Source organism: Polypterus senegalus, chromosome 7 (assembly GCF_016835505.1).
Source record: "Polypterus senegalus isolate Bchr_013 chromosome 7, ASM1683550v1, whole genome shotgun sequence".
Classification (NCBI taxonomy): domain Eukaryota; kingdom Metazoa; phylum Chordata; class Cladistia; order Polypteriformes; family Polypteridae; genus Polypterus; species Polypterus senegalus.
This window is the reverse complement of record NC_053160.1, coordinates 117,511,757-117,525,059: the sequence shown is the minus strand read 5'-3', so window position 1 is coordinate 117,525,059 and position 13,303 is coordinate 117,511,757. Positions and strand designations below refer to the sequence as shown.

At 35.3% G+C, this 13,303-nt stretch overlaps 1 protein-coding gene across 1 annotated transcript in view; it reads right to left on the bottom strand.

Annotated features, from left to right (window-relative positions):
• The window catches only part of LOC120532800 (serine/threonine-protein phosphatase 2B catalytic subunit alpha isoform-like), a 396,980-nt gene that overhangs the window by 103,202 nt on the left and 280,475 nt on the right, over positions 1 to 13,303 (bottom strand). Inside the window, 1 exon segment of the mRNA XM_039759182.1 lies at positions 2,118 to 2,242. Within this exon segment, the coding sequence (XP_039615116.1) occupies positions 2,118 to 2,242 (125 nt within the window).

Below are 13,303 nucleotides of genomic sequence, written 5' to 3'. Positions count from 1 at the left end.
AATAATAAAAACCATCATTTAAAATCCGCATTTTGTGTTTACTTGTGTTATATTTGACTAATGGTTAAATGTGTTTGATGATCAGAAACATTTTGTGTGACAAACATGCAAAAGAATAAGAAATCAGGAAGGGGGCAAATAGTTTTTCACACCACTGTATGTTGGTAGGATCACATCGCACTACTGTGTATCTGAACTTCCCACTGTGCCTGGCCCTGGTATATCAAGTTTATACTGCAGATTTATACACACACATAGCCATGCAACTTTTTCAGTTATAAATATAAACACACCACTCTTTGTAGGAGTCTTTGAAATAAAATGTTGTCTAGATGGTCATGTCTATGCTACCTGAAAACGTCTGAAGGTACAATTAGGTCCATAAATATTTGGATAGAGACAACCTTTTTTTAATTTTGGTTCTGTACGTTACCACAATGAATTTTAAACGAAACAACTCAGATGCAGTTGAAGTGCAGACTTTTAGCTTTAATTCAGTGGGTTGAACAAAATGATTCCATAAAAATGTGAGGCAATTAAATGGTGGTGGTATGCATCTTTTCCCAGTCGTTTTCAAAGAAATTAGTTTACATGCTTGCATCTGCTGTGTTATTAAATGGTATAAATTTATTTGCATTTTCCATTGATTCAATTTACACTGGGTCTCATGTGTGAACTACTGACTTATATTTTATACTAAAGTAGATATTGATTTGGGAGATGCTGGCTTTCTGCTTAACATACAGTATTACATAGTTTGTCTTGAAAGTATGTGTACGGTTGTTGGTCAAAGCACAAGTTAAACAAAACAATGACATTTTTGTCAATTACAGTGCACTTCACCCAAACAATCCCCCATTTAAATGTGCCTATGTTTAATTTGCTAACATTGATGTGTTCACAAATATAAAAACTCACTTATCTTCAACATGTAAAAGAAAAAGTAGGTATCTTTTTGAGAAAACCTAACATAAAAGATTAAAAAAAGTTTTAAAAAGTGGTTAAAAAATGTCAAGAGGGCAGTCCATTGTATGTAGTTCAAACAAATTCTCTAACAAAATCAAATACAATTTGCAGGTGTTTTATGATTTAATACAAAATTAAATCAGAACACAATTAATGTTATTATTTGCATATACAGTCATAGATTCTGACCTCTCCAGAAACTGTTTGAAATAAAAAGTAGAAATTCAATGAGCACATATAATTCTCTTAAGAGAACTTCTCATAGTCACACAGTAAATCAGTGACAGTTCTTGATTTATAAACTATCAAGTATTCCATATTTCCTGTCATCCATATCCATAAAAATATACATATACACACCTTAACATGTCTATGATATGGAGTTGAGCATACTAGGAAAAATATCAGTCAGTGCTTTAATAGTATGATAAATGAAAGTGTGGCATGAATTGCTATTATTTATAATGGTAGTGGGAGGCGGTGGCTCTGACAATGGTGCTCAGTCTGCACCCATCCTGCTCTGTTGATTGCACTTGATTCAGCAAGGGGGGGACTCTCATGATCATGCTCGATTCACCAACAGGGAAGCAATGATGATAGTGCTCGATTCAACACAGGGAACACATCCCCCCGCATTGGCTTTGACGATCTTGCTAGATTCACTGCAACTCTGATGAACGTACTCAATTCAATGAGGGAGAAACAGTGGGTTGTGACACCAAAAAGGTTGAGAAACACTGAAATAGGGCAAAATGCAGCTGGAAATGTGATAAAAATCACACAAAGATTAGAGTGTAAGATCCGATTATCTATCTGCTCCACATGGCTTATTCTCACTTGGACAATGCTGACAGCACTGTGAGGATTATGTTTTTTGATATCTACAGTGCCAAAGGAGAGAATTAAAACAAAACTGAGTGTCATTATGAACAATGCTTCACATCCTCTATCTGACACACTAACACTGAGTACTTTCAGCCAACAAATTATACAGCATAAGTGTGTCAAGAAGCACTACTGGGTATTTTATACAAACAGCAATACGACTGCACAATGCCTCAGTTGGACTGCGACAGCCAAATCAGAAGTACTCATTGTTTTATAACATTCTAACAAGCACAACACCAAAGAAAAGGGATAAAAGTACTTACTTCAATACTAAAATAGCCTCTGTCGACATAATCACCTAAAAACAGGTAACGTGTTGTAGCCGGTGAACCACCCACTTCGAAAAGCTTCATCAAGTCAAAGAATTGTCCATGAATATCTCCACAAACTAAATGAAATAAAAACAAAGAGAAAAAAGTTACATTTTTTTTCATCTTAGTGTTCTACAATATGCTTATTGAAGAATTATGTATGCCTCACAAATACTAATTATCCATCCACCCACTTTTCTAGCGTATAGCAGAGAAGCTGGAGCCTATCACAGTAAGCACTGAAGTACAAAACAGGAACAATCCATACATGAGTTACATTAGTAAATAAAGGTAATAATTTAAAATTTCATAGTTTTTGACTAACACCAACAGAGGGACACCAAAACAAACACCACCACTAAAAAATTGAAAATAAACACAATTTTAATTGTTTAAAATGCTTCTTCTGGGTGCATTATATTATATTTAAAATATTCCAAAATAAAGAACCATTGATTAATGTATTTGGTACTTAACTAAATGCATGTTTGGTGTATTCTGTAAGGCACCATTATAAAAGTGACAGCTTCAGTCCTAAGTTCAAGCACAACAGAGTCACGGTCTGTGTGATATTTGCATGCTCACTCTTTTCACATGTTTTTCCAGTCCTTTGGTAACCTGATTTCCTTCCTCAGTCTAAAGTTGTTAACTGGATATATTGTAAAATAGAATATTGTCTTATCCAGAGTGTGTTCTTATTTTATGGTTAATGTGACTACAAAAAAACTTCTAATAAAAGAATAAGTGGAACTGATAATATAGCTGCATAAAAATGTCATGCAGATTTTAGAAATAGAGTTGTGTGGCTTGAGGAACCCAGGGTCAAGGCATAGCTTTGTCGATAGCAGTATGGCTATTGTATGTTCTCCCTAAATTTGCTTTTTATTTCTTTCTCATTACTATAGATATCTTCCTCATCTCAAAAGTCATTCACACTGTTAAATTCAAACCACTCAAGAATGAGTTAGACTTGACAGGTTTGAGTTGAAAACTTAAATCTGTGCACAATCAATAAAAGAAAGAAAATAAAAATGCAGCGAAGACAGATCTATAATGATATGTTAAGAAAATACTGGGGGATATTAAAAAGTATGTCCTTTTAAGGTAAATAATTTGGTTTAAAGGGTTTGGGGAAAATGGAAGACCAATATGCCAAAGTATAAGATTACACCGCTGACAAGAATTGTTTACCAATATATTGCTAAAATGCATGGACAGTAACCTAAAGCTACAGGTAAATGATTTATTTTAATCTAAATGACAAAAAGGCAAAGAAAGGGAAAAGAATATGTCTCATTTCAATAAAGAAAGTTTCAAATGTAACACTATTATTCATAACTTAAGCTATTCCCAATATCACAAAAATAATTTTAGAAAACCTTGCATTGACATATTTGTTGCTGAAATCATTTTACAACTGTATTATTTTAAAATATCAGTTTAAATGTAAGTAACTTGGAAGATGAATGGATAATTGGGAATGTAAATAGAATATAAAGCTCTATTTATACAGCATTCTGAATTTATTGAAAAAAAAAAAGACATAACTTTTAATTCAGTTTAAATTAATAAAGTATCAGAACGGAGTACTGCTCATATTCTAGCCCTGAAAGCTCAGAGTCAAGAAGACAATAAATATATGGAACTATAGGGTTCAACCATGGTACTCTGCAAATGTAAACCATTAGTGATGCTTTATACTTTTTTTTATTATTAAACACTGTTACAAACAGTGACAGAATTGAATTTGAAGGAGGATTCCTAAGCAATGGATACATGGGCAGTCAGCTCCCTAAGAATGCCTTGGTAAACTTCAATCTAGTTTGAGTTGTTAAAGTTAAATGTAAAGCTTAATTAAAGTTAACTGTTAAATAACCTATATGAAATGCTGCTATGTTATGGTATTAAAGTTTTTAGTAATTTAACTAGAGGTAACAATGAAACTGAACATCTGTGAAATGTTCTTACTTAACACACTAATCTCAGTGTGAACCAACTGTACTGATGTAGTTTGTGAGAAAGAGTATTTGTATTCTCCCCTCCTGTCCTCCTGTTTTGGTGGACATTCTCTCACTCAGGTACCATAGAGAGCATCCTGAGCAACTGCATCAATGTCTGGTTTGGAAATTGCCTGGTCAGGGATCATAAAGCACTACAACAGATAGTGAAGACAGCTGAAAACATCATTGGTGTCTCTCTTCCTTCCATCATGGACATTTACACCATACGCTGCATCCGCAAAGCCACCAACATTGTAAATGACCCAACACACCCTTCACACTCACTGTTTATATTTCTGCCTTTGGGAAAAGGGTACCAAAGCATTCGGGCCCTTACCACCAGAATGTGTAACAGTTTTTCTGCCCAAGCAGTCAGATTCCTGAACACTCATGGACCGATCTCATATCTGATACTAGCAAAATACCCGTGCTTCGCAGCAGCGAAGTACTGCCTTAAAAGTTTTATTAAGAAGAAAATTAAACCTTTTTAAACTGAGGGAAAATATACCAATAAGCATTTGTCTAGGATCTCTTTGTATACCACGTTGTGAGTTCGGCCCTCCAGTTGTAATTATGACCAAGCTGTGCGCTGAGCTTACTCTTGAGCATGCAACATACAGTTGGCCATGTGAACAGTAATCTTGTTTCAAATCTCACAGCTTGGATTGCTGCTGTCATAATCGGTTTGAGTTTCATGGTTTGTTTCAATTACAACAGTATTTGCAGGACTTGTGTTGAAGTGACATTCGGCATCTGTCAAGCGTTAAGCATACAACCGGTTTCATCGATAACTTCACATCCAGCTTTTGAGAGTTTAAACATTCATAAACATCAAAGTGTCCACTACTGAAATCATCACCTGTGAATCTAAGATGTTTAAGAGGCATTGGCGGTTGTCCAAAGGTGTAAAATATTTGGCTATTTCGGTACACTTGAAAGCGACAACCGAACAATTCAGCGGCAGCCATCAACTCACATGCAGAACCATAGGTGAAGGACTTAAGCATTTCACTCTTCTAGTGCTCCTGTGTAGTATAATTATCTCCTGTACCATCATCAGTCCACACCTTGAACCTGTCCCAGTCATTCAATACATAACACACCATGTTCCTCCGGATATCAAGAGTGAGCCTGATATGGCCGTGCAATATGTAACAAAGAGAATGGAAAAGGCAGGCGGCATCTCTGGGCATGGAAACCACTCGTTAAGTGACAGTTCTTTGATCAATGGTGAGCACCTCGATAGACATGTTAATGGGGGTACGGTTGGAACGATAAAGGAAATGGGTACCTGAACAATGTAAAGGAAGTGTAAAATACCTACACAATAACTATAATCGTGGATGTTGTCGACTGTTATGACCGTTACGCGTAGTATTTTGAAATGAAACCTGCTGAACTTTTGTAAGTAAGCTGTAAGGAATGAGCCTGCCAAATTTCAGCCTTCGACCTACACGGGAAGTTAGAGAATTAGTGACGTTGGAAAGTTCAATATGGCGGCCGACAGTGGCGTCATACCACCGAAATAAGTATGTACATTGGTTTCGGTTAGCGCAGTGAAGCCGCCTACCAAATTTCGTGAAGATGGGGCCATAAATAAGAAAGTTCAACATGGTTGACGTTGTCGACCATTATGACCGTTACGCGTAGAATTTCAAAATGAAACCTGCTTAACTTTCGTAAGTAAGCTGTAAGGAATGAGCCTGCCAAATTTCAGCCTTCTACCTACACAGGAAATTGGAGAATTAGTGATGAGTGAGTGAGAGAGTGAGTGAGGGCTTTGCCTTTTATTAGTATAGATATGTGTTCTGCTCTGCAATGCTGCACATGGTTGCTGAGGCTAAGGATCTGTGCTAGTATCCAGAAGGTTGCCGGTTCGAATCTCCATAACTGCCAAAATAGATCCTACTCTGCTGGGCCCTTGTTATATACTATGTGTCTTTATGTTATATGTTGTGGATTCTTCGTTGTCCTGTGTTCTATGTAGCACCATGGTTCTGGAGGAATGTTGTTTCGTTTCACTGTATGTTGTACTACGGTATATGGATGAAATGACAATAAATACTCTTGAATCTTGAGAGAATAATTCATTTATTCCAATAGACAATGGATTTTACTGTAAAGCTAATTTAATGCTCTTAACTACCTAAGTGATTGATTCTTTGATGATCTTTGATGATGGGGTCTCTCTTTGAACTGCCTTTCCCAAGGTTTCTTCCATTTTTTCCCTACTGGGGTTTTTTTGGGAGTTTTTCCTTGTCTTCTTAGAGAGTCAAGGCTGGGGGGCTATCAAGAGGCAGGGTCTGTTAAAGCCCATTGCGGCACTCCTTGTGTGATTTTGGGCTATACAAAAATAAATTGTATTGTATTGTATATATAATACTTTCTTTTCTAGATTCAAGAGTTTAATTGTCACACACACACAGTTGTAGTATCTAAAGGCTTTGTCATTCTTCATCAAGTGATGCAATCAAATAAACATCTGAATACAAATATACTAATACAAATAACTAAATAAGTTACAGTACTGCAGTAGTGAAAACAGCTCAGGGCTAGACTGAATGAGATTTTTTTAATGTAGGTAGCTTCTCAGATTCTAGTGTACTCTGGAGGTGATTAAAGGCTTTGTGAGAATTTTTTCTATTGCATATGCTTCACAGTTATTGTCAAAGCTAATGAGATCAAAGAACTGGAATTAAAGTTAGCATTGCTATAGAAAATTTAACCCTCCCTTCAGTAAACATTCAATTAGGTTGAACTAAACTACTATTGCTTAGATCAAAAGAATTTTAAGTATGTTGCACAAGGGCTCAAATCAATTTGTCAGGAGCAATGCCAGTTCAACTCCTTGCTCTGCAGTAATATGAATAAATCATTAGCTATGAATTTTGTTTAAAACAAAAACTCCTCTTTGAAGATAAAAACTGGGAACAAAGGTATCCCTACAAAGTTCTACTAAACTTTTTGAGATCAGATTACCTCCCATTTCTTCCAAATGTGCCAGGCCTCTATTTATAACACTTACGTAAATCCAAAGCCATGTAGTAACTACAAATTTACTTAAAACATGGCAAATAACTCCAGCATGTCCAAGTTATAGGCAATTATTATTAACAAATTCCAATATAAAAAGTACTTGTTAAAACTCTGGCTTGAAGACAAAAAAAAAAGTAATACACAGATTGATACACCTGTTCAAAGTTTAAACCTTTAAAGTTCCTTTGCTTTCTCCTTGCTTATCAAAGCATTTGGCTGTCTTAAGTGGTGTCATGTAGTGACTACTTCCATGCATAATCACTGCATCAGAATTTATTAGCATGATTTAAATAACATTCTTCTTTTCAAACTCAAATATTTACCCTATCACCCGTACCCAGAGGGACTATAGACAAAGGTACCTATATTCTTCTGTCATTTTTGTGTTGTTTACCTATATAGCGATTTGTAGGAGATTCTCCTATAAGATCTTTCAGAAAAGTTAGATCTATTCTCTTCATTTGGAAAACAAAATGTCTGCTTGCAAAATTAACTGAACAAAAATGTATTGCTTGCCTTTATAGAATTATAAATGTAACTGTTCCCCTAGCTATGCTGATCGCTAAGCATTTAATATAACAAAATGTCGATACTCGTGCAAACCCTGCAGAAAACAACCAATCTAAATTACTACAGTAGTTTTAATCAGATAAAGAATTCTCTGTCCTCTCAATGTTGCTATCTCTTTCCCTGTAGGCATCAATTACAGAAACTATATAAAAACGAATGCTTTCCCCTAGACTAACTTCATCAGTTCCATGAGCCCTTTTTCTCCCTCTCACTTCACCCAACCTGAAACTGATTTATGACTCTATAGCATCCTAGAGGGCTTCAAGGTTTGGAGGTTAGTGTGTGTATACCTTCGACTTGAGATAGCCCCGCAAGAAAAAAATCGCACAAAGTGAGATCAAATGAATGTGAAAGCCACCTGACATCACCACACAGGGAGATCAGCTTCCCCAGAAACATTTCCAGCAAAACTTGCATGGATCTCCATGCCATATGAGCTGTTGCTCCATCCGGATGAAACCAGGCATCCACCATATTCATTTATTTCAGTTGGGGCCACAAAGAGCTCTCTAGCATTTCAGTGTAACATTATAATTTGACGGTGACCGTTGTAGGGCCTTACTTTTTTGAGGAGGAGGAAGCAATGCCAAATTCTGTAACGACACACCAAATTGTAACATGCTCACCGTGCAGGGGTCTCTGATGAAATTCAAAAGGGGTGGTTTCAGCCCAATAGCAAAATTTTGGCTTTTTTATGCAACCTTTCAAATGGAAATTTGCCTTGTCGCTGCACATGATGATGATATCTCGGTGAACGGTTTGCAGAATGTTTGCGCACAACTCTCTACGGCTCTCTGAGTCTCTCTCAGCAAGTTCTTGCATTGCTTTCATTTTGAATGGATGGAAATTGAGGTCTTCATGCAAAATACTCCTTAAAGATGTGTTGGAAATGCCTAAGGCAGAAGCATGTTAGCATGTTGAACGTCTAGGAGTCTGTATCATTGATGCCCTTACAGCTTGGATGTTTTCATGCATTCATACAGTCTGAGGACGACCTGGAGATTTTCTGTTCAATGTTGCACCCATATGTCTAAATTTATCCACCCACTGAAGAACTGTTTACCGATTTGGGATATCACTGTTAGGAGAAATGCTGACATGAGTATGGAAGGCATGTTGCGTAGTGATGATGGATTTGTTGTTTTTGAAGAATGCTTCGACAACAAAAGCATGATGCATGCTGGACCAAGGCATGTCAGTGACTGAAAACTACAAGGGATCGCCTATCAAAGGGCTACGACCACAACTCACTTGGCTTCCTATACCTCACACAATGACCTTGAGAAATGTGGTACTTCATTTTGGCTAACCCTATATATATGCCAACAGGGTGTTAATATGGTGACTAAGTGATAAATAAATCAAATAATTATTTTTGGATTAATCATGAGGTATAGACACTGGGTGATATCTTTGAAGGGTTCAGCCATTATTTTTTCCAAGAGCTGCGTACATATTATTACATACTCCCCTCCTCCTTTTAATTGTAAGTGCTATTCACTTAGATTTTGTGCTATCTAGATCCCCTCTCATCATTGTCTTTTACTTTCTACATTGCCTAAATTAAAAAGAATGTTTGGCCAAATGTCCTCCCCTAAGAATAACATTCATAATGTTGGAATACTACTTTTAAAAAATATAAAACTATGTTCAAGGAATTCAAATGAATCCATTGCATCTGAACAATGTGCTTTGCCATGACGTATTGACATGGCTGGTTATGTCACCTGCGTTTACTAAATGCCTCTGGAACTTTCAATCATAAATTTTGGTTCTTTCTTTCTGTGTCATACTTCCAGTATACACATCCATATCAGGTTTTACACTTGTGTACAAAACAAATTAAGCTTTTTAAGTTGGCTGCCGATGTAGCTAAATCTATATTGGCCTCATCCTGGCTGTTAATATTGTACAATTCAATCCAACTCTCTGCCTCTTGGATTAACAAGGCATCATACACATATTTAGACATCTGAGAAAACACAACAAATGACTTGAAGTTACTGTATTTTTGCCTTAAAATTCCTATGGCTCAGCTAAGGGGACATGGTCAAAGAGGAGCTCAGGTAGGATTCCTGTCTTATTCCATACTTGTCCTAGTAGCTCAATTTATGTAGTGCAACTTGTTTCTGCAAGCAGACATTTGGCACACCCTTTAGCTGTCCCAGACTCCTCTCTTTTTGTTTTGAGGAAGGCGGCATCTTCCCAAGTGAAGCATCACTTGGATTTATTTGTATTACATGCTTAGTATTTAAATTGTTACTGTATGTTATGTATAATAAAGGGAAAATTATTACAAAAAAGAAGAGGTGTGTAAAAACAATAAGATGATCAGAGTAACATTTGTAAGTACAGACAACAGAAACAATGCAACTCTTCCTTCAGGATATATTCTCTAATTTATAGCTTTTAGAATTATATTGGTCCAAGAATTAACCAATCATGTAAAGACACAATTTTAAACTAACATGCACATATTTTCCCTTCAGGTAAGAATGTCCAGTTTCTCTTTTGATATATAATTGATACTGATTTTCCTTAAGTATCTCTCATACCCCAACTACTTATAATGTAATTCATGTATATGGCTACATGTTTCCCCTATAAAGTTTTTAAGGTTTAAAAAAAAAATAAAATAAATAATAATAATAAATAATAATAATTGGTCTTGATGTGTGAGTTATGCAGCAGTTCATAACTAAACCTGGAATATGCTCTTTAAGATAATGGAAGGAAAAACTGAAAGGAATAAAGGAATATGGTTGAGTATTTACTAGAATATCTGCATTCCAGTTACATGATTATATAGCCGATAACATTAAAGATAAAAGAAAAAAGAGAATAGTCCATCATAGTAAAGCTCCTCAAAATTCTACTGATACACAATATATTTGTTTTCCTTTTTTGCAATCTATATAAAAATTTAAAAGTAATACGAGAATAGTACTGAACATATTACCTTAGTTTGGACATTAGTAATAGTTTTCCACTAGTAATACAACTAATGTTTTATAAACATTTTTATTTTTCATACTTTTAACATTTAAAAAATTATAAACATTTATTTTTATCATTAAAAAAATAGATTTATTAACATTTTTAAAATGATAAACATTTATTTTGCACATTTTTAATTAAAACATGTTAAATCAATAGCGAACAAGCAGTGTACAAGTCTTTTGACTGAGTGGACTTATATTGAGTATCACAGAAATTCCTGTGGAAAATAAACATTCAGCTTTTACCAGTCCACAATGCATGTTTTTACTAATGAAAGCATTTATAACCTATAAAATACAATATAACCAGTACATAGATAAGCATAACAGAAATTAAAACAATGATACCATTTACACAAATATTGTTGATACAGGATGAACGAGTTTTGTCTAAAAGAACCCACATAGTGTTGATAAAATCAAGAAAGAAAATGTAACAACCACAAAAGCTTTCTTTAATTGGCAGATGTTTGAGCCCACTTGTTGTTTGGATTATGCCACTTGTTCAGCATGGAATGCCGACAGGATCCAATTAAACTACACTCACTGATGGCTCTCCTCTTTGATACCACAGGCCTGGTGAAGTTACATTTAGTTTCTAGGTAGCAATTAAGGGGTGAATTCTCCAAAATGTTACCAAACTAAAAAATTCAACTGACAGCCTAACACACATTTAATCTTGACATATATTATTTTTGCATTTTAAGGCTATTACTGTTTAAACATGGAGAATAATTTATAAAAGATTAAAACAAAAGATACTGTAGAAGCAATTGAGAAAATTATTTAAATTACTTTCAGCACAAGGCCCCTAATTAAATCTATAGTCTATTACTACTCAAAGAAACAAATAACTTTTTAATTTAAAACAAATTTGGATCTATAACTTTTCTGGATAGTATGCAAATTGTTTTCACCAAATCATTTCATCCCACAATGAAAAATAGTATTTGACTTTTGAGGAATCTGCTCTGTTACTCATGTGCTTAAAAACTGTATAAAAATCAGGTTAGGAAACTTGTAAATATGACATTTTAAAAATGAGATGTTAAATTTTGCTTTGGTTCCAGCATTGGCAATGTTATTGATTGCCTCCCAACTTGGTCATTAGCAGGGAAATAAGGTTTAGCAAGATCGATAGTTAATCAATAATACAGTAATACAAGTAGACAGAAAGCAGCACTTTGTTGTGAAAAATATAGCTTTCTTTAACCAAATTGAACAAAGTCCTTCCTTTTGATGCAATATGTAAAGACATATTCACTAATTCAAACCAATTACTGTGAATTACAGACAAGTGCTGCAACAGTAAGAACAGAATTAAGTAATTTATTGGAATATTGTGGCAACATTTCTATTTTTTTTCTTTACTGAAAAATGAAATTTGCAAACATAAGTAACAAAGGATGTCCTTAAGAGTACTAAAACTCTTGTGGCAGAATGTGTCTTAAAGGAGTGATGAAGGGAATAAAGAAGAAGACAGAGGGAGCAATAGAGTGACTGCCTAATGATTTTTTTTTTGTTAGAGGAAATTAAGATTTTTTTTTTTATGTTTTTTGATCTTTTGTAATTTGCATGTCACTTTGACCAAAAAATGTTAATGTAAGCTTGTTGCTCTCCATTTGTTATTGCTGAAGCACAGATTTGGAGCAAGAATAAAATCTAGTCCAGTAACATCAATGTCAACACTGAGACATATACTTCTGAAGGGATGTATTAAAACTCATACTTTCAAACAAAATGAAGCAAAATCGTAATTGTGTGACAAATGACAACTAAGCCAGCTAAGGCCAGGTTAATACTTCATGCGCCATGTGCTCCAGCAGACACTACTGCTACGCAAGCATTGTATTATTCGTACTTACACGCTTACTTTAGGTGAATCTGGAAGATTCCACCAGGTGGCAGTGTGAGATATCATCACGGTGAGAACAGGTTCGGCTTCGCTGTGTTGTGAATTGCCTGAAACTCCCATTAAATTCCGAGGACAGAATTATGCCGCAATATCTCTTAAAAGGATGTTTAATGATTAAATCCATCAGTCCAGGGATGTGCCAATTTTGGTTCAAGACAGAAACAATCCCTGGACGGGACATCAGCTCATTGCAAAATGAACACAAGTACACACATACATTAGCGTCATTTTAGCGCCACCAAATTCCCAAACCTTTGTGTCTTTGGAAGGAAACTACAGCACACTGTAGAAACCCACTAGGAAAGCATGCAAACTCAAGGCATGGAACACAAGGAACGTGACTCCCTGTGAAGCAGACCGTGCAACCACAACATGTGTAATTATCAGTATTCATTATTTAAAAGAAGTTAAAGATAAATGTTATATGCATACTTTACAGCATTTCATCATGAAAGTGATATCAAGTGATCTGAATCAAAAAAGATGGCGAAGATACCGTTCTCTGTTCTTGCTTATGTTTTTGTATGTGTCATGCAAAATGTCAACTCACTAATGATGTATGATCGCCAAACACTTCTGGATCTTTGCTTGTCTGCTGTAAAACTTATACAGTCAGTA